The following is a 25,250-nucleotide window of genomic DNA, read 5'->3' as shown; positions in this document are numbered from 1 at the left end:
CGTGCTCAGAGCCACCGCGCTCCCACCCCTGAGCAGCCAGGCTGCCCCCGTCTTCCCACCCTCGGTATCCACAGCGCTCCCACCTCTGCTCCCCCGTCCCCAGGGACAGTGAGTCCATTTGACTGTCTGTCCCTCTCTCCGCCCGCCCTTCCATCCTCCCACCCCTGGTGTCCAGAATCCCTGTCTGTCTGCCCATCCATCCTTCCTCCCATCGCAAATGCCCAGAGTCCATCTGTCCATTCATCCGTCCTCCAATTTGTCCACCCTCCCATCTCTGGTGCACAGAGCGAGTCCATCTGTCTGTCCATCCTTTCACTCTCCCCTCCATTCATCTGTCCTGTCATCCCTGGTGTCCGGAGTGAGTCCATATATCCATCTGTCCCTCCCTCGTGCCCAGAGTGAGTCTGTCTACCCCTCTTCCCATCTGCCATTCTCCTAGCCCTGGTGCATGACTGAATCCACCTGTCCGTCCCTCCACTCGTTCAACATCCCAACTCTGGTGGCCAATGATTCTATCTGTCCATTTAATCTCCCACCACTGGAGCCCAGAGTCCAGCCATCCATCCACCCCCATGCCATGGGTGCCCCCAGGACCCCTCAGCATCCCCCAGAGCCACGACCTGGGCTGCAGGAGGGAGGCGGTGACTTGGGGAAACGCTGGCACAGACTGCTGCATGCCAGGTGCCAGGGGCTGACACCAAGCTGCTGCACCCAGGGAGCACTCATAGGGCCCAGTGCCAGCACAGGAGCACCAAGGGCTCAGCCCCACAGCTGCCCAGGCTGGAGGCATGCAGGGATGTGGGCAGCTGTGTCCCACAGCACGGGCCAGCACTGCATCTGCTAGGGAAGGGCTGCCAAGCATCGCCTGGCCCAGGGCATGGGAGCACGTGGGCTGCACTCAAGGAAAGCAGTGGGTGCCAACAGCCAGGAAGGCTGCAGGCCCAGGGGAGAGCAGGGTGCCCAGAGCAGCAGCCACAAACCTCTGACAGAACGAGAGATGTCTAACTTTATTATGAAGATACCTCAACAGCGCCCCCCCTTTTTCTTTTTCTTTCCTCAGGTCTGGAAGTGGTAACACTAGCTCCTGCTACAAACACGCAACTGGGGAGAGGGAGAGATCCTTTCTGGGAGCTGGAGATGTAAACAAATTAATTAGTGCATCCCTGAAAACAAGAACAGAGGGAAAACCTCTCGCCAGGGCCCCGCAGCCCTGATGGGTCCGAAGCGAGGGGCAGAGGGCTCCCGGCAGTAACGAACCAGAGAAAGATGTTATCAAAAGTCATTAAAACAGCCCACGTTTCTAAAAACACAGTTCACAGAGAGAGAGACCGTGTGGTTACTCGGAGCGGTCGCGCCTGGAAGTGAAGCTGCGAAGGCGAGCGGTGCGGTGTGGGCAGCCCGGCCCTGGGAGCGCAGGGCTCACACTGCAGGGAAATGGATGAAGACATTCCTCACAACGAACAATTTCTTTACTTTCATGCTGTACTGAAAGAGGAATAGCGGATCAAAGAGGGGATTATCTGGAAGCAGGTTATGCCTCAAGAGTTACCGGAGAATGGATGGAGCTGGTTTTGATCGACCGCATCACAACTCCTCTGGGACAGACGAGGCCCCCGCCTCCCCTGCAAACATCTGCCTGAACCTGGCACACGCTGCCTCTGCTGCTACACTTTCCAACCCTACTGTTGCTTTATTAAATATAAAATGGGGAACGTTCTCTTGAAGTCAGGATGTCCTTCAGTGCAATCTGCTTTGACATAAGGCATTTTGGGGGCAGTCATTTCAGAATGGGATTCTGCCTTCTGGAAGAGTCAAGAGTTCAGTCCCGTATCCACCTTCTCTCTAAATGCCCTACCATGTCAAATCCTCTTCTCTTCTGGTCTGCCAGTGCTTGTAAAGCCATCAGTGTCCAAGTAAGCCAGTCCCTGGGAGCAAGGAGACAACCAGCCGACAGTTACAGCGCTGGCGAGGCGGAGCTGAAGTCAGCATGGGCTTCAGTAAAAGGGGAGGGGGAAGACTCTCACCTTTAAATCCTTCTTCAGGCGTACAAACTGGGGATGGGAAGAGAGAGACATCATATTAGAAGTCTCCTGACAGTCACTTCTAAAAGGATCCTTTGTGTGAGCGCAGCGCGCTGCGGCACTCAGCTGCACCTCCAGCCGACAGCCACAGGAAAGCTTCAACATCTCAATTTTCCCCTCACGTTTCAACCCAAAGCCAACACAGCCCCACACAGCCGCCCCTGTCCCTGCCAGAAGCACAGCAGCAAGGCAGCCTCCCAAATCCCAGACCTCCCCCCCGAGCACACAGGGCTGCCCTCCCTCACCTTGCATCACATCGTCCATCGCCTCATAATCCGCAATTGGCTCATCAGCCTGAAAGCAAAGAGGACAGTTAGCGAGCGCCCGGCAGAGTGCATGGGGTCACGCTCCTTAAGGAGGCTCTTCTTCCCCAAAGAGCTGCAAGGGAAGAGCCCAGCAAAGCAGCTCAGCTCTCTGCTTTCCTTCCTCCCAGAGCCGCGCTGCTCCTGCCTTACCTTGAGCAGGATGACGGACTCGGGGATGACGCCCAGGCTGCCGAGCGTCGCTGTGTCGTCGCTCAGGATCTTCCCATTGATGGACAAGTTCTGGTCGAAGGGAGCAACTGAAAATGCATGCATGATCTGTGCCAACACAATGAGACACGCTGGTTTTGTGCAGAGGAAAAAACATACTGCTGAGCTGCACAAAAAGACCGCGTGCAGCGCACACACACACACAGACACACACACACACATGCACACAGACACTCATGCACACAGACACTCAAGCACACAGACACACATTGCCGCCGCTGGGGACTCAAACTCTTCCCTCCATCTCCTCCCAGCTGTGGTCTCCTGACTATTAACCTCATGGGTTTTTTATTCCAGAAGACACATTTCTTGCAGCAAGTCCTTACCTGTATTTTCAGCTCTTTCAATGTTTGGTTAGCAGAAACGAGCAGTGCTTTCTCCCCCCTGACCTTCCGGTGCCGGGTGCTCCGCCGGATGCCCTGCTTTTGGTAGGAGACGTGGCTCTGGTGTGAAAGCTTCTGGCGCTTCGCACCACCGTTGCTCTGAAAGAGAGCCAGGCATGAGGAGCTCAACCGCGGGCACTGCACAGCTCACAGCTCCCTCCCAGGCTGCAGCACTGCCCCGGGGGAGCACTGACACATGCAGCACCACCAGGAGAGTAGGAAGACCAAAGAAACTTCAACTTCTGCACCTAGCACCAGCACTGAGCTTATCCTGATGTCGCAGTGATCCCTCCTCTGCACCGTGGTGTCACCTGCACTGTGATACAGCACCGGCAGTGCCCTGGTGCCAGGAGGCACAGCCCCCATTGTCCTTTCATTTGGGACGTAGCATCAGAAATAAGAGGATTCGGGGTGACCCAAACATCAAGTGGGAGGTCTCTCAACAGAGGCTTTTGACTTAGCTGGCTTTAAAACCAAAGAGTGCAGGCACAAAACCAGCCCCAGTAATGTAAATGGAGACAAAATGTGTGGTATGACCGCCAGGATGGGATACGTGGGCACTGCTGCTTTCCCTCTGCCCCATAAGATGCAAACAGAGGAGAGCTGTTCCATCACACTGATTCAAAGAGGCTGGTGCAGAGCAGAGGAACCTCGCAGTGTTTTGTTCTCTACCTGGTTAAAATCTGGGTCTTGCTCCCCCTCTGGCTTGTTTTCCTCCCTTTCCTCTTCAGCTTCTGAGCTGCTCACGTTCAGCTCCGGAGCAGCATCCTTCATTACCTGAAGTCATAAAAATCATTCTCCATAACCCAGACTGTCACATCGTGGCAAACAGCTTTCAAGACTTCAAGGATGCCACCTTGATCAAATGAATCAAGCTAGAGAAACCCAGAGATCTGCTCCACGTGCTCAGGGAACACTCTCCCCCCAGCTGCACTGAGCCATAGGGACCAGGCCTGGGAGAAAGAAGATGCAGCTCTGGAGCTGCTCTGTTGGACTGCAGCTGCTGGTGGCCAAGCAAACCCCACCGCGGGGACATCCTGCTTCCTGCAGCTCCAGACCTCTCCAGGCAAAGGGAACGTCTCTGGGGGCCTGCACTGATTTCTTTCCCATTAGCTGGCTGCTCCTCCACTCAACTAAGTGTATTATGAAAGCCCTAACCCCGAGAAAGGAGTATTATCTGTAAATTATACACTTATCCATCCCTGCAGCAGCCCGAAAGAGGCACTCACCGCTGTTATTTACGGGTCTGCAGTTTGTAAGTAAAATGAAATCTAAATAATTGACACCAACATATAGAACGCAACACCCTGTTCACCTCCCGCAGGCTGCACGGCTCTGCTGGGCGCTGCACGGCCACGCTCTGCCTGCAGTCTGCAGGGAGCCCAGCTGCGCTCTGCACCCCAGCTGTCCAACAGCTCCCTTCCCCATCCAGGTCTCTGAAGTTCAAGATTGCAACTCCCAGCTGTCCGGCACCAACTGCAGCATCCCCAGAGCTTTCTGCATTCCAGCAGGGCTGCCCTATGCTGACTGCTGACTGCTGACTGCACGGGGCCATGGCTTCCCGCTGGGAAACGCTCCCTGACTGTGAGGCAGAGCTGGCAGGAGGGGAGCAGTGGTTCTGAGCACTGCTGTGGGCACTGCCCCACCAGCGAGGGATCAGCGTGCCAGCTCTCGCCCCCTCTTGCCAGCCCCAGCTGCCGGGTGAAGAATAGCAGCCTGTTCTCACAGCCCTGTCCAGCACCACGACAAAAAGCCCTCCTCCGCACTGGAGCCAAGCACCGCGCTGGGATTCAGCCCCTAGGCAGGCTGCAAAGCCACAACAGTGGCTCCAGACCACATTCTGTGCTCCGCTCTGACAGCTTAGTTGCAGATCTCCGGGTTCCACCTCATCCCTCAGAACACGGCTGGGAGGGAGAAAGAAATCAGCAGAAGCCTGTGAGCTGCCTTGCCCTGCCTGCAGACAGCCACTCGTCTGGCCACGTGGGTTCACAGCTGGGGCAGCTTCTGAACAGTGAAATGGTGCTGGGATGAGGGAGGGCCGAAGGAGAGATCCGTACCTTTTTATTATCCACCACTTTATGGATGTAGATGGTCGCTTGGGTGTACTCGCGTAAGTCCCGCTGCTGCTGGCACAACAGCCCTTCTCTGCACTCTGGACACAGTTCTGGGGAGGCACAAAGGAAAAGGCATTTAATTCCTTCAGCTCCTTGGAGACAGCAAGCACTGCACCTGCCCGGCGCTGTTCCTCGCCAACCCACAGCGCAGCTCAGCAGGATCCACAGGGATCTGCCCAAGCAGGGCCAAGTCCCGCAGCACCGCGGAGCAACGCGGCAGGAAAGCTCACTCACGGGGCTCGGAGCTGTACAGCGCGCTCTCGGGCTCCCCGGCTACTTGTGTGCGGGTGATTTTGATGACGTGATCCACCACAAAGAGCTTTTGAATCCTCTCCCACTCGCTGGGCCATATTAGAGCTATACTGTGCAAAGAAACGAGAACGTGCTTTATGACATGGGAACGCCGAGCCCAGAAGAGCCTCCCCTCTTCCTCCCAGTCTGCTCCTGCGAGAGCAGCAGAACCCGTCTGCAGCCCCAGCGTGCCCAAGGTAACGGAGGCACAGCAGCGTGTCCTTAGTGACGCTGCTGAGCTCCAGCCATGCCCAGCATGGCCAGAGGGAGGAGGAGAGAAGTGGAAGGTCTGCTGCTGTTAGTTCTGCCTCGCTGCAGAAGCAAGGCTGCGGAGCATTAACTCCAGCCCAGCGCCCGGCGCTCCGGGGGCAAGTCTCAGGGAAAGCAAAGCTTCAGCAGCTAGATGTTGCTACGCCCCAGTCAGGCTCCGGGTAGGCTGTTGTTAGGAACTAGCCAAGCTTAAGTAAGCTCTTTTTTCCCGAGCCAGCATCCTTGGACAATTTGGGTCTCGCCCTGCATGGAAATTTATAGTGAGATATGCCTGAGGAAGCAGCTGCGCTCCCTTTGTTTGGGGGGGAGCGCGTGCTCCTGGGTCGCCATAGCTCAGTGAGCTTTGGGAAGCTCCCCGGGGCTCTCAGGGCAAGGCAGAGGTGAGAGGAGAAGGAACTCACAGCTTGGAGTCTTCTTTGGTCATGGAAGCATAGCTGAACATGAGGCCCCCGTGGGGGCAGAGCAGAGCACTGTTCCCCAGCGAGGAAACGGGGCTGCACCGCGTCGGCCTCCTGCTCGGGCAAAGGGAAATGGGGGAAGTTATGGCACAGAGAGCAAGAAAGCACAAGTCTGCAGGCAGCAAGAAAAGGAAATCGCAGGTGGGTATGTGTGGGTGACATTCCAATGGGGAAGGTGACACTGCCACCGACACGGCATCAGAGCTGTGCTCCTGAGCACTGCAAAACTGCGCTCCTGTCCCGCACAGCCCGCACCACACGCAGCCCATGGCAACGGTGACCTCTGCCTGGGATACAGCTCCAGGCAGATGAAAAAACTAATCAGGTTACTATCTAATCTGACCATCTGGTTAAGGCATGGTCAACAAGGAAATTCACATTCTTGCAGTGTATTACAATTGCTGCAAGTGCAGAGTCCAAGTCCTTCCAAACCAGCTTCCTTGTTTCTACGCACGCAGCTCTGGGCAACACCAACTCAAAGCCCCCAAACCAAACAGAAAGTACCAAAGTGCTCAGCCCAGTTACCTGACAAATTTCCTCCATTCTTCTACGAAGAACTGTGAAACAATATACAGCTCGTCTGTCTCCTGGAAGGGAAAAAAACCCCACGGCCTTCTGTTAATTAACCCAACAACAGAGGGGCAATGACTGTTCAGCTTTTTCTGCAGCGCTCATTCTCTTTGAGACCTCAGCATTTTTACCATGACAACTCCATCCAAGCGCGCTGAGAAAGCCAAGTAAAATAATTTGAGATCAAGTACCGAGCACTTACATTACTAATCTTGTGTTTATTACAAAGTTAGTTTAGCTTCAGATCCAATTACCTGTAATTCATAGCAGGAAACGGCCATTTCCCCAGAGCAGCTCTCTGGCACTGGGGTTCCTGTGGCTGAGTACCACTCCTCGGACTGGGGGGCACTGAAGCAGATCCCTCTGTGTACCCCGAGCATGGGGTGACACCACCCCACCTGCCCCCACTTTCTGAACACTATCAGTAGGGCTGCGCTGCGTCGGTACTTCCAGGGATGGATGTAACCATCGAGAAATGCCACTCCGCTTATCTGACTCCAGGCCAGCGACAGCTGGGTGGCACACGAGGACTCCCGTGTTCCAAAGGCAGGGCTCGGCGCCAGAGCAGCTCAGCAGGGTACAGCTTCCACCCAAAACCTCCCCCTGGCCCCTACCTGCGGCCAGCTGCCCAGGCAAGGCCGGCATTTGTCGTGGAACAAGTTCTGGAGGGACGTCTTCTGCTCACTGGCCATCATCTTGTGCAGTGCTTTATTTTCTTCTCCTTCGCGCTCCAAAATCTGCACAAAACAGGTTGGTGCTTCAGTTCCTAGCAGCTATTCACAGGTGACATTGTTTTTCCCCACTGTACTGGAGAACGTCAAAGAGGAAACCAGAAACATGGCCACGTATTTACAGCCAGCGGAGGGGCTGTGTTGTCTGCTATTCAGATACCTTGCATTGGGAACAGCACTCTTTGTTATTTGGGAACTCAGGGGCCTTTGGGAAATATTGCTTGAGCTTCTTCCAGGCTTCCTTCGACACCACCCTCCTCTCGTTCTCGGATATGCACAGGTCACCTGCAGGGAGACAGGCAGGAGAAGGGCTTTGCCCCACCAGGCTCAGCGACCGAACCAGATTGAGGAGATTAGTGGGTATCAGCGTGGGGGAAGGCATTCGTGTCAGCAAAAAGAGCCCAACTAATACACAGTCACCTTCAACTTCTTCATTGTTTCTCTGCTCTGACGGCCAAAAAGCCTGAATTCACATTTAGGTTTCAGAGCCTCAAGCAGTGGATAAATAGAGACCACGGGGAGGGGAGATGCCTGGAGAACCAAGGACTGCAATGGGCTGCTGCTCTCTGACCATGGCTATAGAGCTGTGATGTCAGGGCGACTCTGTTTTGCAGGCTGCAGACAAACCCATGCCCTGTGCAACAGGAGCCGAGTGCTTCCTGCACCCTCAGCAAACACAATCACTGCTGCGTAACCTCAGCTGCCCCATGCATCACAAAAACCAGCAATTAATTAAGGCCCAATTACCCAAACTACACCTCAGCCCATACACTGTGGAGGAACATCTGAAGTACACAGATGTGGGAGGGCTGTTCTCCACGAGGAGCCAAAGCTTACCTCCAGCAGGTGAAACACAGCCTGCCAGGAGCCCCTGTGCTCCATATGGCCCAAAGCATCGGATCAGCGGGCAGCTGAGCAGCACAACACTGCCACAGCCCTAGCAGCCTGCTTCCATGCTGCATGCCTGCATTAAGTGCTCCTGTTTGCCAGCAGCAACTTTGCTGCACTGGGAACTACGCTCTCTGAAAAGCGGGTAGCACCGTGACAAGGTGTTCAAACGCCATTAACCTACAGCCTTGATGAGCCCTAACGACAGGAGGTGTGCTGCTAATTGATGGACGCCTGCCAACAGGAGCCTCCAGCAGAACGCAGGCAGGTTGGGCACGAAGTGAGGCCCAAACACTTTGCTTGGCCAACCAAGCAAAGCACCAAGCAAAACAGCCAACCCCAGGTCACAGCCTGATGTAAGTGGACACCGAAGCACAGCAGGTGGGGGAATCAATTCGCCCCGGTGCCCCAGCTGCAAACAGAAACAGCAGTTTCTGCAGCTGTGGGTAAGTGCTCCTGGGCTAGCTTCTGACACAGGGAGAACGATCTGATGCTGCCTGCTTTCTCCAGCATCTCCCCCTGCTCTCAGAGTAATGCTGCAGCCCCATGCAGCACCCACGTTCCCCCCGAGGGGCCGGGCTGTGCTCGTGCCCTTTGCACCACTTGCTCCATGTTTTTAAATGTCAGGAAATGTGAAAATGAGAATAAAAATGCGCTTCTGTGGTAACTGCTCATGCTGGTCCCGGTCTAGGAAGTTAACATCTGGAGCAGTGGGCAACAACAGAAGTGTTCAGCTCCATCCCCCGCAGAGACTTACCATGTGGGCAAACAATGTCTTCATTAAAATTTAACTCTTCTTCCTCCTCTCTCTTCTCCTCATTTGCTCCATCTAATTAAAAAATAAAATAAAATAAAAATAAGAAGATTGCGCCATTTTTCTCTGAAAGAAAGGGGAAACGTTTGGGGGAAGAAGCCTGGTTTCCCTTCAGCAGTTCTCAGCCCAGGGGAAACCTGGGAAGCGTTATTCTGTTAATCTCCAACACATGGGCCTGTGTGCCTGCAGGCCAGGCTGCGTGGCACGTAGGAGTGCCTAGGAGTGCTTTGAAGTGCGTGGAGCACAAGAGCATCCTTTGTGAGATGACAAAGGGTGCATTTGTTCCAGCTGCAGCACCGCAGGGCTTTGCTGCTCAGAGCTAACCCCAACCTCTAGGTGAGAGCGGAGCATCACAGCCCCGTCTGCTCTGCTCCATGCTCTGATATCCAGCACGGCATTGCTACACTGGAGTTTAGAACTGCTCTGCAGACAGAAGCATTGGCCATCAAATAGGAGCAACAGAAAAAACAGCAATGTAACAGTTTGCAGCAGTGTGACTAAGGAGCAAGCTGGCTTGTGAGCAGTTACAGTGGACTTCTGGGAGGTGCAGCCTGCTCTGAGATCAAGGTGACCCACGGAACAGGACGTGGGACAGCCCCTCAGCTGCTGACACGGGGAAGAGAAGTGCCCTTTTCTCAGTGGAGGCCACCAGCCCCAGCAGCAGCCTGCAGATAGCATCACTGCAGTATCTGATGCTCTCGGAGCCTTCCAGCCTGACATCAATGCAATTAGCTGATCGTCTCTACTTCCATTCAAATGAGCTCCTTGCCCTCCGTTATGAAAGGAAAAAAGCTCAAAGGGAACCCAATTTCTAAGGGTTTAGAGAACAGAAGGGAAATAAAAATCCCCCCACGTCATCACAAACATATGATACAGGGATAGAAGAGAATCCAATTCATGATATTTTTTTTCTAAACCGTGTTTTGCCAGTGCTGCTCCACCAGCTGTGCTGTTTCATCCGTAGGCCTTCGCAGTAAACATCCCCAGGATAATTTTCATGTTTCTTCCTCCCCTGCGCACTCTCATTCAGATAAAAGTAGATGAAAAGATCATGTGTCTGGGGTGGTAATCGTACACAGCTCTGTAAAGCTGCTCATTACCTCATCTTCTTCTCTGGGTACGAAGATCACCCAGCAGTTTTGAAGCTTATCAAATAAAAAGCTCCTGAAATTAGGGCCGTGTGATATCAAGCCACCCAAAGTGCCTTCCCTCCCTGCTCATAAAAGGGAAGTAAAACAACACACAGAACACCTGACGTGTCTTTTGTTCAGGGGATCAGTCAGAGCTGGCGGAGCTCTACGGCAGCAGAACTACCTTTGTTTGGTGCATTTCCATTCAGCTTTCCATTGCTGTGCTCTGCGTCTTCGTCTTGCTCATTTAATTGCTCCAGAGCCAACTGACGCCAGCTCCGCAAGGACGCCTTTCCAACCCAAAACCCATCGCTCCTGCGGGGAGACAGCAGCGTCAGCAATGCCAGTCACAGCCCAAATGGAAAAAGCTCGAGAAAAAACTACTTGGGCATTGATTAGCACAGCTAAAAACATCTCTGGCGACGTCAGAAGCACCAGGACTCACGTACCCCTTGACTGTTATCTTCAGCAAGTTGGTGACTGTTTTGTAGTCTTCATTTAGCTGATTTTTCAGACGCAGGATTCGACACCTTTCTACCACACAGTCCTTGCAAAGTGCTTTGACTGGGATGGGGGAGAAAAAAAACACTGTGTTACACTGCAGCACAGGCAGCTGAGCATCTAGCTGGTTTGAGAGCTCACGTGGAAGGCATGCACACCACGGTCACCCTGCATCACAACCTGAGGGGCGGCATGTAAGCAGGGGAACTGCCATGGTTCAACTCCTTTGCTGAGGTGCTGCCTGTTCCACCAGCTTGTTGGTACCAGAACGCAGAGAGCTGCGAGGGAGCTTGCACTGACACGTGGATGTGGGAGTCAGAAGCGGGGGCTGAGGTTTGCACCCCAAAGCTGTGTCACGGCTCTTCTGTGGCACAGAGGTGCCGTGCAGACACCTCCGAGGTGCCATCGTGGGATGAGAGGGCTCCCTGCCACCCAGCTCAGGGAACTCCTGCAAGCAACCAGCTAACAGCCCAGAAAGGCTCCAAACCTCCTGTGATACTGCGCAGAACCAGGAGCAGCCCTGCATATGGGCTTACTCCTCGGGATGGGAGCAGGGGTCACACTCACATCCTTCCCTCTCCGTCATTCTCAATGAAGAAAATGCAGGTGATTTTCCAGCTGACTGAGAACGGCTGCCCTGTTTTCAGAAAGCCTGCCTGCATCATGGGATGTTCTGCTGGCTGCATTTCTTCCCTATAAGTGCCTAGCAGGAGCTGAGCTAATTTGGTCTCAGTGGGAGCTATTGAGCTCCTTTACAAAGGGAACCAAGCCTGGAGCTCGGTTCAGAGATGCCCAGGGACTGCAGAGCCAGCCCTGCCCACAAATCACACGCATGGCAGATGTGTGCAGCACCAGCATGTTCACTGACGGGTGTGCGCTCCCAGCGGGTGAGGCAGCCCAGGACTGGCTGGGGTGGGTGGGGGTGAGGGGACAGAGATTTTCTTATCAGGCTTTAAAAAACATTTCGAAGAGTCTGGGGGGTGACACATGCAAGTTATGCTATTTCAGAGAATTCACTTTGTTGCTTTCTCAGGAATTCCTCTGTGCACAGCTCTCCCAGGGCAGAGCAGGATTCAGGCCTGAAACCAGCCCTGCAATCAGACTAACTGTATTTATTTGGACGCTAATATAATCGAGTGATTAAAAAAAAAACAAAAAAACACAACATGAAGCACTCGGAAATGGCAGCACAGAAATAAAGTTATGGTAATAAAGGATGGCCCAGCGAGGCGCCGGGCCCAGAACAAGGCTTGAGCACATGCTCAGACAGCAGGAGCAGGAGGGGGACCTGCAAGCCTCACCGTTCAGCCTGGGTCCCCCGCCGTATCTCCTATAGAAGAAGTCAGCCACGTACTCAGATATCCTCTTCATGATGCATATCTTGTCAGGATGCAGCTTCCCGTGCGAGCACAGGCAGGCGGTGTTGTCTATAGGTTTGGGAGGGGTGGACTTATCCAGCCACTTCTGCAGCCATTCCAGAGAGATGAAGTCGTACGGGGAACCTGGTAGAGAAAAACAAGGAGAGAAACAAGCCCGTGCGTGTCAGCCACACAGCAGATGGCATTCTGTAATCACTCTGATATCCAACGGCACCTTCACAACCAAACGTGGCAGCTCCATCTCCATGGGACAAGTTGGCAAACACGTGCCGCGGCTCCCGCCCAGCCCCACGGGCTGCTCTACCACTCTGGCCCAGGCAGACAAGGACATTTACAGTGCAAACGGTAACCTGGTCCGTTTTTATTTTAATCCAAACGACTTCTTTTTGTTCTTGAAGCTGAGCAGCAGGCTCGCTCCTGTCTGCTCAAGGGGAAGCACAGAGCCAGGGTTCGGGTCACTGGTGGGTCAGATCGGTACAAGCTGTGAGATGGCTTCGTATGACAACCCTGCACCTCCACCCCACGACCCACAGCGATGCACACACCCACAGAACACATATGGTTACACTGAGAGAAGGAGTGGTGCATTGTGAAGCTGCTTGCTGAGGCTACGCATGCATGGCCAAGCGGCTCATCTCAGTGCTTCTGCCCATTTCAGATTAACACACATCCATCATTTCACACCTAGGAGCAACAGAGAAGCTCCAGCAAAATACTCAGCCCCCAAACTTGCAGTGGGGCTTTGCGAGGCCTGGCGTCAAACCCTCTCTCCTGCAGGATCCAGCAGCAGTGTTTCCATCTTACGCAATGCTGCCAAGCTGCACAGCCGTGACCTCTGGAGAATTGCAGCACTGTCAGAAAGGCTTTGCTAGTTAGGGATGAAAGCCGCCTCCCCCAGAAAGGACGGGCTTTTCTTTTTCCTGAGGCAGGCTTTACAAAGCTGGCGGAAAATGTGTCTGCACAGCTGCAGGGAGAAGCAGAGCTCCTGAGGGACGGGCCTGCAGCAGCTCTGAGCAGCTCTGAGCAGCACTGCCCCACTCAGGCTGTGACAGCAGTCAGGGCAGCGCTGTCCCCAGGGCAGCACCTTAAAGCAGGAGCAGAGGAGCTGAGATTTATTCCTTTATCATGGTAGGATTGTCAAGAGCGAGCTGTTCTGTTGCTGCTGAAGGGCATAAAAATGCACCAGGGCTGTGCTTGTTGCTCCTTTCTAATGGTGACTCATGGCATATTCATACCTCCATCACGACCATCCACCGCAGCTTTGATTTATGGGTGACATTTTAACACCCCTCAGCCTTGCAGCTGTGCTGTGACACCCCCTGGTTCGTGAATTTTGCTCCAGTGTTCCCAGCCTGGGCTCACAGACCAAGCAGGCACACATGCAGGGGAGAGGTTTAAGTCCTCAGCCAAAGGCTGCTGCTCAGCTCCTTAAATCTTGCTGCTGGTTCGGAGCATGGAGCAAGCTAAAAGCTAGAAACAATGCAAACTGTCTAACGGGCCACGCAAACATCTGGAAGTCTTTAATTCCAGTTGCTGGGACTTTTTAGGAGATGTAGAGCGAAGGGAATCTCCCCACGCTGGGCAGACAGCGAGCTCCTGTATGCTTGCTTTGAAAAAGGTGGGAGAGAAAGGCAGCAGGGGATAAGGATCCTGGTGGTCAGACATGCTAAGGCAACAAGATGCAGGGAGCAGGAGGAAAGGATTAACCTCAGTCACTCATCAGGCAGGCTACGAAGCTCAGGAATGCAGCTTCGAAGCCTCAGCAATGATAAATCCAATCATTTTCTGCTGGAGGCCAACTGTACCTGCAGGTTAATTTAGACCAACAGCACTGCTGCTTGACGTGAGTTGGCAATCGGAGACTGGGCAGTTATTCTGCCTCGATGCCACTGAGCTCTTAACGAGACGAGCTGCTCACCGGGCAGAAGCAAGCAGTCACAATGCATGCAAGCACACAGGAGACTGACAGGAATGGAGCAAGAAGGGAATTAGCAATGCCAAAGGCCATTAGAACGAGCAAAAAGAGAGAAAAATAGGTTAAGGCAGATAAGCAAATGAAGGGAAGCAAATCCAAGCATGCACACAGCAACAACAGGCAGTGATCGCCTTCCTCGCCCAGAGGGCCGCAGCCACAGGGCCGGGCTGCAGGTTAGTTACACAACATCACTAATCTTAGCAAAGGGCTACTAGAAGAGACTACCACAATGTCTTACAGACCAGCTTCAGCAGGTAACCTTTGGTAGAGCTCCTTCACCTCTTCGTGCTTGATTTTGCCCCTGGCCACGCTCTGTTTGCGCATCTCGGCCATTTCGTTGCACCACTCCTCAAACTTGCAGTTGTCACGTTCCACCAGCTCCTGCAGGAAAGCTGTGGGGAAAGGGAAAAAGAAAAAGCCACCTCTCACCTCGGGGAGAAATGCAGTGATGGTCACTGGCCCCACAGTCAGTTATTAGGGACGACAACTAAGCCCAAGAATCCCCCCTGTGGCTACCGACATATCAGGTCGTTCTGGAAGCAAAACACACTGACACTGCCCTTCCCAATACTTACGGCAGTAGATGATCAAACGCTGCCGTCTCGCAGGATACAAGGCACCCAACAGAATCATTTACCCAGGGCCGTGCAGGGAAGCAATGCTTTCTGTGCTGCAGAAACCTCTGCCTGCTGAGCAGCCAACGCCGAGCGCTGGCAGCCGTGTGAAGTGCAGAGGCTGTGAATGCTGTGGAAGGACAGAGCGGCCCCAGCGCTGCCTGCCTGCTGCCCAGCAGCTCCTCCTGCTGCCAAAGAGCTGCTGCTCTCCGGGCAGAAATGAGGGCTCCTCGTCCCACAGGTGCACCTGCAGGCCCTGTGCTGCAAACAAGGGCACAAAGCCCTGATGAGACCAGAGATATGCAGGGCAGATCCTCCCCTTGCCGCAGAGGTGGAGGTAATGGGAACTTTCGCTGTCATTGATGGAAAAAAAAACTTGGAGTGGAGAAAGATAAAGCACTTCCCTTGCAATGCTGGCCTGGCAGAGGGGTGCTGTGTGGCTTATCTGAAGGCTTTTCCTATTTAGATGTAGTTTGAAAAGCTAAAATGTTTCAGAAAAGTGAATGCCTGCGCAGCCAGAGAGTGCAGCACCCACCTTGGGAAAACACACAGCACCACGAACCAGCAGCCAGACCCGCCTGCCCTCAGGTCAGCACTGGGAGCCAAGCTGCACTTCTCTGCTGTGCTGGAAGAGCCGTTTTTAACGGCATCAAAGCAACATGCCTGGAATTTGCAGTTGCATGAAGCCTCTCCAAAACCACCAGGCTTGACGGCTGCCCTTTGCTCCATGTACCTGGCACGCCTCCATGTGAAACAAAGGCAACCACAGGGCTGCTCAGGAATTCAGAGCTGGGTGGGGAAGTTTTGCCGAGTATTGTTTTGGGCAGAGGGGTGGGAGGGAAGGGAGCCTAAGAGAGCTCAGCAAAGAGGCTGAAAGGCCGATGGGAGGCACAAACCAGCACTGAGCTGCAAGGCCTGGAGGGTGGGCTTTGAGGTTGAAATGGTGGGGGGGAGGAGGGCTGAAAAGCTTTGGTGCTGTGAGATCGGGGGGGTCCTGGAGGGTTGGAGAAAGCTGTACAGCTCACCCCCACCACCGGCCCCCACCCCTGCATTCAATGACAAGGAATGCTGACACACAGTTCGGCTCTGAGGGGAAGCAACAGCTCCATCGGCCCTGCTCCACAGAAAAGGGAGAAGGAGCAGCACACTGCAGCCTCACCAGCACCAGGGGCCTAATTAACACCTCGATCAAGTAGCACACAAACACAGAGCATCATTAAATCCACAGGGCAAACCTACAGGGATTTCTGCCACCCCCAGTAACTCCAAAACAAGATATGAGCGTGCTCACACAGCTCTCGCTGAAGGCTCGCAGCCTCTTGTTTTTATGCCATCTATCCTGAATTTGGCAGAGATTAAGCACTTGCAGAAGACACCAGCACTATTCCCCTCCAGCACAGCACGTCCCCCTCTGACAGTCAACCCGAGTGGGACATCCCCCCCTCCTCACCCCCTCCCAGAGGACAAGGCGTCCCCAGCAGGCCCAGAGGTGACATTATCAGGTTTACATGATCCAAGTGCTGGGGAAGTGCAAAGATTTTGCTCCACGTGATCCACATTGCGACAGCAATTCACTGTGCAGCACCAGACAGCAAATGTCCTTTGAGCACAGCCCTGAGCACGGATGTGCTCCAGAAGAGGTGGAGAGGCAAGCAGGACTCTCCCTTACCTGGCACTTCCACCGTCAGTGAATTCTCCCAGATCTGCTGCCTGTACACCAGCATGTAAGCGTTGCACGAGCAGTGCGTCCCTTTCCCACATTTAGGTTTACGGGTCTGAGATTTTGAAGGCTCTGCTGTGGGACACAGAAGCAGAACACAGTGAACACACAAGCTTGCTCACGGACTTCCCTTTAACAGGCCGAGCTGGCCACCTGGCTGGGCAACCCTCCTGCAGGCCTGGCGTCAGCCCAGACGTTAGCCCAAAGCAAGCCCAACTCCTTCCAGCGTTCCTGGAGGCAGGACAGTTAGAGGGACTAAATGAGGGCCCTGCTGTAAACCACCCTCCACCAGAGAGGCTTTCTTCTCTCCCCAGCCCGGCCCTGCCAAGCCAAAAGCAGCTCTTGCACAAACATTCCTCCTCTGCCTCGTGTTGTTAGGGCTGGTGTCCTGACACCAAAGAACAGGGGTCACACCCTCAGGGAAGAGAATCTACTTGCACAGAACTGTGGACGTAAAAACAACACAGGGACAGTTCTGCTGGGCAGCTCTGGTGAGGCGAACAGCCGTGGAAATGCTCATCTCAGAGCAGCTGTCGTATGATGCAAGCTCGCGTTGCAAGAGCAACTGCTTCCAGACTGCCAGGCAAGGACAGCAAACTTGTCTACAGCTGCAGAGTCAAAATTCACAAACAAACATACTAAACAAACACACTAAAAAATCCCAACCCTCTGTAGGTCAAACCATAAACTAAATATTGAAATAGTTTTTAGGAAGTGTCGTTTTGTTTCTCTCCCAAATCCTGGAGAAAAATTACAAGCATCTTCCACCATCCAGGGGACTTCCAAGATGGTCTTTATTTTGCATTTTCTTCAAATATGTTGAGTTGTTCCCATCAGCAAGGCCTGGCCTCAGGACTTTCCCTACAACAGACCTCTGCTTTTCATTGCCAACCTCTTCCTGCTGCTGCATGCATTTGTAATGAAGACAGCAACTCTCAAATTCCAGTTTTGCTTGGAGTAGGCAACTAAAATCAGTACTTTCCTATTTTGCTTAACATTTGGTGAGAATGTTAAGGCTTCCAACCTGATGGGGTTTCCAGGCATGCTTTATTTCCACCCAAGCAGCCCTGTTCTTCAGCAAGAACACTTTCTTGCAGTTAAGTACCCTTTAGAGGGTCAAGGCCACAGCAGTCCATCTGCATCTTATTTTGCTCCTCTGGGCAACTTGGGAGGTTAAAGAAAAAAGGCTGAGAACATTTTATTTCCTCTCAGGGCTCATTTTCCTCCCTTACACCACTAGATGTCTAGCCAGCTTCACAATTGGGTTGAGAGCACAGGGCAGTCAAACATTAACAGGATGACAAAGCTGCTCTGGTGGCAGCCTGCACTGACGCACACCCTGATGAAATGCAAGAAGGTGTTTATTAGCAAGAGAGCTGAAAATAAAGTGGCGTCCTGCAGGTGTTGCATAGGCAAGAGGAGAGGCAGGCTAGCATCCCACAGCTGCACTCAGGCTTTGGACACAAACCTAAGGGCACGTCTTCATTAAGCTGTTGTTTAAGGATGCTTTAAAAAAAGGCAGTGTTTCACCAAGTCCAATGACTGGTGCTGGAAATGCAGCACAACAGAAGCACCCAGGTGGAAGAGTGTTTTGGGAATGGGTTACTGGCGCTGTAAGAGGACACCAGCAGGAGGCGAGGTGACAGCAGCACAAGGAAAAGCAAAAAGCACAAACTGAAAAAGGCTATCTTGGATTTTTTGGACCGAGATTGGTGTGAACTCTCTGCCGCCTCCTAATACAGCCAAAGATTAAAACAACGCCGTGGAAATGAAAACAGCGCGTTAAGGAAACTGACAACCGTGCTGTTATCTGCTCCTGAGCCTCCTCCTGCACGCTGGCCAAGGAAGCAGCTGCTCCACCCCGATAGCACAACTTATCAGCGTGTTATCTGCACGTTATGTGGCAGCAAGAGAAATACTAGAGGAAAGGGAATGATCACGAGGCACGCGTAAACACTTGCACGGGGCTGCAGTGAAGATGTGGCAGCAATTAACAGAATTGCCATTTCACACCTTACTGCTAAGATGTGACAGCATGTGTAGGAGCACTTTTGTTTTTAGGAGCATCAGGGCCTTCACGTATTCAGCCTCCGTGAAAAGAGTTATTTTAAAAGGGCACTCACAACTCAAAGATTTTACCTAGATCTTCCTCAATCCCCAGCTGCAGTTTCTTGCCCTCCATCTTCTCAGTGTCTTCGTCGTTGAATTTGTACCACTCTCCTGTCTGTGGGTCCTTCACGTGGGCGATGTAGTGCCCTGAGTATGCACTCACACCTCGGTGTATGAGAACAGCACTCAGTTTGTATACATAAGCACCATCTGGAAGGGAAACAGTGGTTATTTAGCTCCTGCTTTCTTCCCCAGCACTTCAGCTTTCTGCAGGGTAGCATGCAAAGGCTGCACCTAGCTGCCCAAGCCCTCTTCACATTGCTAGTTAGAACTCCTGCAACCTGCCCAGCTAGGCACAGGCAGCTGCTGCTCAGGCTTCCAACAGCTCTGGACAAACTCCCCAGCTATGAGCAGATTCAGACAAGATCCCCTCTCGTTTGTTGAGAGGTAACTGCCAATTACCACAGCGTGCTACTCACTTTTTTGTTCCATAAAAGGCTTCATGTCGAGCAGCTCAGAGAAGCCAATGTAGGTGTTCAGCTTTTTCTTATGGCCAGTTTGTCTGTGCGAAGGCAAATGGCCAAGCTTCAGTTCAGGGGACAGCAATAACAGTTCACATCTCACAGTAACTTTCCTCGAAGCCCACCGAGCATCCCAAGAGAAGCTCATGCACGCACTCAATCCTCAACATCTCAAACCAATGCAGAAAGAGCAGAGCAGATGGCTTTCCAAAGGGCTTCTGAGCACCCAAGGCACTCCTGCTTTTACAGCATGCGCTCCAGAGGGAGGCTTACCTGTCAAACACGAAACGCATCAGCTGCAGGTTGAGTGTGCATGGAAGACTTAGCAGCCTGATCTTCCTTGTGGCATTCTGCTTACTCTGACACGTTTCACAAAAATAACGATTGTCCCCTTCTAATTTTTCTTCCTGACCGGGGGAGGGGGGGCAGAAAGAAAGATCTTGAGAACAGGTTACCCCTGCAGTCAGCCCCTCAACCCGAGCCACCCACAGGAGACTGGAAAGCACTGAAGTTATTTTAATCATTGAAGTCTCCACCCAGCCGCCTTCCAAAATAATCTACAGGTCGGAAATTTGCAATCCTCTGGGCTAATAAGGGCACTTCATAGCATAGTCATAGCAGACCTCTGTCACTTTAAATGTCAAGCCAGACCTCAGGCTGCTTACAAGGCTGCCAGGTTTGCTCTCCACTTGACCGAAGTGCATCAAGTTGGTTTAATACCACTAGGGCTAAGGAGAAAGAAAACAAAGCAGCTGCCCTTTTAGGAGATCACGCAGACCAAGTTAATGTACAGCCACATTCTAGCCTGGAAATCGCAGTCCTTTGGGGCCAGAAAAACACACATCAGCCAAAGAAAGGAGAGTCTGTGCCTGGACAGTGCCAGCGGCAGGATTAGGCCTGAGAACTGCAAATCCAACCGTGTCATTTGGAGGAGGACCACACAGATGGAAGCTCCCCGTGTCAGGGCAGCAGCACTGCTGCCTGCATGCAGCCACCCCTTCGTGTGCACACAGCGCTGTGGTTTTTGCCAGCACACCTGGAAGGAGCAGCGTCACACTGCAGGTCAGCTCTGCACCCAGGCCTCCAGCCTTTGCCAGGGCAGCAACTCCAGATTCCAGCAGATTTTCGAGTCAAAACAGAGCACTTGCAGCTGTTCCCTCAGCCACTCTGGGGCCTTGCTAGTATTTTTTGAGAGCTGTTTCAGAGCAGGGAATGCCTCCTGTTGCTATGCAGATGAGCACCGATATAGAAAACACAAAAAGCAGCCATTCTCCCGGTGCTATCCATGACAAAGCACGTAGGCACTTTTGGTCAGACTTTTTTTTTTTCCAGGGGCTTTTTCACAGCTTTCCTGGGAAGGCATTATGACTAAACACAGCTTCCGAAGTGCTTTAAGTGCTTTTTAAAGCTATTACAAGTGCACGTGCAGCAATCCCGCCCAGAGCTACTCCTCCCTCCCGTCTGGAGTGCATGACTGGGTCCTCTTTTTTGGATTCACAGAAAAGCATTTCCTTTTGCATTCATCTCCCCGAGTCAGCTCAGCTCCAGCAGCATACCGACCTGAGAAGCTGTTGGTTGATGGAGGGAACAGAAACACCTCACTGAGAACAGCACAGCTCACAAATCAACCAGCCCATACCTTAAGAAACTCTGTTATGCAGTCTGTCAGCTGCTTGTGCCCTTGGATGTTTAACTCCAGCTCGTAAAACTTAGACACGAGTTTGGATTCCCTGCCACACTGGTTGCAGCTAGAATAACAAGAAAACACAAATGCATGAGAAAAGTTCACCAGCTGATGAGTTGCAACTCCCCAGCCACCAGCAGCCCTCACCCTGTAGCTACGTAACAGCTACCGTGGCACATCACAACACTGCAGGACAGCATGCAGGATAACAGCACCTACCAGTAAAACACGGAGCACCTGCTTACAACTCCAGAAGCCTCCTACACAGCATTTCAGCAGCTTACCTGCCTGCTCCAGCTGTCAGGAGGGAAATTTCCCCTCATATCCTTCTCAAATGTTTAAATATTCCTCCCAAAGACCACATACTTACACTGTGACGTAGACGTACTCCCCACAAAACTGTTTCTGAACAATGTTTTGAACATCTGGATTTTTTTGTTTGGATAAAGTATCTTCCAGCAGTGACATGAACAGCTTGGAAAATTCCTGGGCATCCTGGAACAGAAAGCCGAGGTTTTAACAATACGCCATGGCACAAAGCGCAATCACTGCTAATTTACTGCAAATTAACAGAGCCCTACACACAGCCCGCGCCGAGACTCCAGCGTGCCCTGAATAGAAAGAGACCGGTTGGGAGAGCTAAAGAAAAGAGGAATTTGCCTAAGAGGAGCACAAGGCTCCCAGCGTGAGAGCACAGCAGGAGCGAGGCTGGCTCTGGGCCAGCAGCTTGGGGTGGCTTTGACTTCTGCCCCGCTGCTCGCAGGGTTCTGGATGGAAAACAGCGGCTCGTTAACCACGTCAATCCCTTCGTGCTCCACCTGGCGTGCAGACATCAGCTCCTGCTGCCCAGCCGTGGAGACACGGCGTGCTGCTCTGCCCTGCCAGATCACAGCAGCTCTGAAGGGGATGCAGGAGCAGCTTGCAGAGCACTGATCATCCCCTGCCCCAGCGTGGCTGGGTGGGAGTCAATCTCACCAGCCTGCCATTCCTGCAGAGCTTTCTGTCTTGTTAACGCTCATTAGTCAAAGCCTCAGCACACAATACGAGCTGCCTGCACCGAGCGACACGGCGGAAATAAAATTGAGAAGCTGCACTGTGGCTTTGCTCCCTTCCTCCTGCAAGGCCCAGGAGCTGCTCCACACCCCTTAGGGCAATCCTCTCCCCACAGCACTCTGCCTTCTGTGCTGCCTCTTCCCTCCTCCAGAAAACAAGCTGGCTTTCACCTCGCCCGCCCAGCCCTCAGCTCTCCTCTCAGTGCTGAGCCTGCTGTGGTCCCACAGCTCCTCTCTCTGGTTCCTACCACTGTCACAACGGCACGTGGCACTTGGCCGGCCTTTAATCACTGGTCACTAACGACCGCTTCCTTCCCAAGGACGAGGAGCGACCTTCCCCTCCCTCATCCTCCCCAGGCATTGTATGCCGGCGCTCTGGCTCCGATTTCAGCTGTCCTCCCTTACTACTCAAAGCTCATTTGCAAGCTCTATCCTTCTCTTCAGCCCCCTTCAGTATCCGGAGCAGCCCCACACTGCACTCACCTCTCCCAAAAGCAAGTTCTCTGCCTACAGACTCGTGCAGGACCTCAGCCTCCCCGAGGAGTTCTGCAGTACAAAGCCCTTCCCAGTGCCTCTCACTCTGGGAAACGTGGTCCTGGCTCACTCCTCAGCAAGCTCAGCGTTCTGGAGCAGGTGCTAACGGTGCCAGTCCTCCTCCTACACCCACTCCAGGAAGGGCCTGAAGCACTTCTCCTCCTTTTGTGTTTGTACAAATGAGGCTGAACAGCAGACCCCAGCTCAGAGATCGCTCAAATAACACCTAAAAGGGCAGTTTCACGCTTCCTTAGAGAAGGTAATTACAGGCAAGACTCAAGCCTACCTGCTGCTGGCCTGTATCCAAGCCCAGCGCTTTGACAAACCCAGAGGGATCGATGTATCGCCTTCTGCTGTTCTGCAGCAAGGCAAACAAGTACTGAAGATGCTCACAGATGGTCTGAGGCTCGTAGTCTATACAAAAAAAAAAAAAAAGACAAACTGTACAAGTTAACTGTACAAAGAACAACTAAAAAAAAAATAAATCACACTTTAGTAGAGCTGTTTTAAACCATCATGAGATCTGATGTGGTTAATGTCAGCGATGACAGCTTACTGTCCTGGCTTCAGCAGAGACAGAGTTCATCTTCTCCACAGTGTTTGGTACAATGTTATGTTTAGGAGAAAAACAACGCTGATAACATCCCAATGCTCTAGCTGTTGCTGAGCAGTGCTGCACAGAGCCAAGGACGTTTCAGCTTTCCAGCTGCGCCTTCTGCCCTGCTAGCCAGGGGGCTGGAGAGCACGAGTTGCTGGGAGGGACAAAAGCAGGAGAGCTGACCTAAAGCAGCCAAAGGGATATTTCATGAAAAACAGCATCGTGTGAAACCAGAGAACTGAGACTGGAGTGGCAGCCACAGCCACTGCTCCGGGCACCAGACAGCAGGTGGTAAGTAGCTGCCTCGTGCACCGCTTCTTTTATAAACACTCAGTAAAATACCATCGCACCCATTTCCCTCTTCCTTTTCTGCTGTAGTAAAGAGTTCTTATCTCTACCCACAAGCTCTATTTTTTTCCTCCCAGTTCTCTCCTCCAACTCCGTGGGAGAAGAGGCAGTGAGCAAAGAGGTCGGAGCTGAGCTGCTGCTGGGTGCCCACACAGCACCAAGCCCCAGCACAGGCCAAACATCCCGCAGCGCCCAACGTGAGCTGTCAGAAAACAGCTCGAGCCAAACAGCAAGGTGCTGTTCACTGAGTACAGCAAAAGCGGGGTGGCTCAGAGCACACCTCCAGCACAGCACCATGCAGAAGGTGCAGCAGCACAGCCCCTCACATCCAGCACCTGAATCCTCGCCATCCATGGCACCAAGCACAGCTTTCTAACTAGAAATCCCAAGCGAGTTTTTAATCAAAACAGATCACTGTGATTTGAAAAAAATGATAAGGATGGTTTAGCTTCATTTGCTCCTAAAAGCTGAGTGAGGGACTTGAAGAGTCACACAGAGACGGAACCAAGAGCTGTAGCATTATACCACAAATGCACTCTCAAATTCTACATCACCAGATTTTAGAAGAAAACGAGGAAGACCTCTTCACTCACAGCAAAAAAAAAAAAAAAAAAAAAAAAAAAAAAGCCTACTGTGAAAAGTTTCTACTGACCTTCGTCTTTGGGGATGCTCTTTCTGACTGTATGCTCATTGCTGGAACACAAGTAGAGGGCTTGCCGGAACTCCAGATTAAGAAACCACATCTGCAAGAAAGTGTTCACGTAGCACGTGGCGCCGAGGTTCTTTAAGCCCACAAATGCATCCTGGTGTGAGAAAGAAAGCAACAGTTATCATCTGCCACTGCCGAGATGCAAGCAGAAATGCAGCAGTTGGGGTGGGAGCAGCGGAGGCACCGTGCATCCCTCTAACAGCTGGGACAGGTGTGACACAGAGGTGCCCCCCGCTTCGTCCTGGGTCAGGATGCAGGCTGTACCTCCTTGCGGCGCTCGCAGTTGGGATCATCGATGTTGTGGAAGCTGTTCTCGTCAATTTCGCCCAGCCAGACGTGCTCTCCGATGCCCACCAGGCAGTTGGGGTTCCCCCGGCAGTTCCTCCTGCAGGACCAGCACCAGGACCATCCGTCACCCATGGAAGGGACAGAGCCCCTCGTTTGGGAACTCGGGGGGGAAGGTGGGGACAGCAGGGGGGACCGGCAGCGTCCCACACCTCCCCAAAACACAGGGCTGTGAGAGAACTGGGGAAGCCCGCAGAGGGAGGATGGAAAGCGAGCCCCAGGGGCATGCTGAGAGCCGGAGGGAGCAAAAGGGGGAGGGTTGGGGGGGGCAGGGAGTGGTGCGGGCCCCAACGAGCCCAGGCCGCATATCCGGGGACAGACAGGGAGAGGGACCCCCAAGCTCCGGGGATAACGCGGGAAAGCGCTCCGGGGAGCGCGGGGGGCAACGGAGGGAGCGGGGGGAGAACCACGGCCCTGAAGGTGGAGGAGCGGAGGAGAGCCGCTGCCACACAGCCCCAGGGGGAGGCGGAGAGCGGGGACCGCGGAAGGAGGCGGGGGAAGGAAGCGAGGCCCGGGGCCGGGAGCTCGGGCCGGACCCGCCCGTACCGGCAGGCGCCGCGCTGGCAGGGCTCCAGCCTGACGCGGTAGGCCGCTTCGACGTGCTCCTGCGACACCGCCTCGGGCGGCACCGTCTCAGTCCAGCGCCAGGCCGCCTTCTCCAACTGCAGCCGCGGCGCCACCGGCGCCATCGCCCCCCCCGATCCCCCCCGCCGCCGTCAGGACCGGTAACGGCGACGCGGTAACGCCCGTTTGTGGCGCGAGTTGATGACGTCACATCCTGCGCGACGCACCGGGCTGGGCCTACTTCCGGCGGAGCCTTCTTCCGGCGAGGCCGCTTCCAGCCGCCATTACGCGACGCCGCGGCCGTCCTGCAGCGCTCGGGTCGGACCGGTTTGAT

At 53.4% G+C, this 25,250-nt stretch overlaps 1 protein-coding gene across 7 annotated transcripts; it reads right to left on the bottom strand.

Moving 5' to 3' along the window:
• Positions 1-569: 569 nt before the first annotated feature.
• LOC125703211 (ubiquitin carboxyl-terminal hydrolase 48) lies at positions 570-25,157 on the bottom strand. 7 transcript variants are annotated; one of them, XM_048967348.1, is made up of 27 exons: positions 24,899-25,157; positions 24,272-24,392; positions 23,951-24,101; positions 22,639-22,766; positions 21,137-21,261; positions 20,722-20,830; positions 19,356-19,489; positions 19,041-19,123; positions 18,592-18,771; positions 16,402-16,524; positions 14,361-14,510; positions 12,066-12,266; positions 10,713-10,827; positions 10,448-10,578; positions 9,077-9,148; positions 7,592-7,716; positions 7,315-7,437; positions 6,656-6,717; positions 6,074-6,184; positions 5,346-5,473; positions 5,055-5,161; positions 3,670-3,774; positions 2,941-3,096; positions 2,537-2,662; positions 2,327-2,375; positions 2,025-2,051; positions 573-1,925 (listed from the first exon to the last, which is right to left on the bottom strand). In XM_048967348.1, the coding sequence occupies exons 1-27, from the start codon at positions 25,039-25,041 to the stop codon at positions 1,903-1,905; spliced, it is 3,108 nt and encodes a 1,035-aa protein (XP_048823305.1). In that variant the 5' UTR covers positions 25,042-25,157; the 3' UTR covers positions 573-1,902. The 7 variants fall into 7 exon arrangements, 6 of the variants coding, with proteins under 6 accessions (XP_048823310.1, XP_048823305.1, XP_048823306.1 ...); XM_048967347.1 differs by having other exon boundaries at positions 575-1,925; positions 16,402-16,527; XM_048967349.1 differs by lacking the exon at positions 3,670-3,774 and having other exon boundaries at positions 16,402-16,527.
• Between the last annotated feature and the right edge of the window lie 93 nt (positions 25,158-25,250).

This window comes from Lagopus muta, chromosome 21, assembly GCF_023343835.1.
Source record: "Lagopus muta isolate bLagMut1 chromosome 21, bLagMut1 primary, whole genome shotgun sequence".
Lineage (NCBI taxonomy): Eukaryota > Metazoa > Chordata > Aves > Galliformes > Phasianidae > Lagopus > Lagopus muta.
The sequence above is the reverse complement of the archived record's forward strand: the minus strand, read 5'-3'. Positions and strand labels throughout refer to the sequence as shown.

Coding starts and splice junctions, on each gene's coding strand:
- LOC125703211 (XM_048967347.1), bottom strand. CDS start 25,041: ATGGCGCCGGTGGCGCCGCGGCTGCAGTTGGAGAAGGCGGCCTGGCGC. Junction 20,831..21,136: donor GAGTACGTCTACGTCACAGT/GTAAGTATGTGG, acceptor TTGTTATTCTAG/CTGCAACCAGTGTGGCAGGG. Junction 6,718..7,314: donor GCCTGGGCAGCTGGCCGCAG/GTAGGGGCCAGG, acceptor TTTCCCTTCCAG/GAGACAGACGAGCTGTATAT.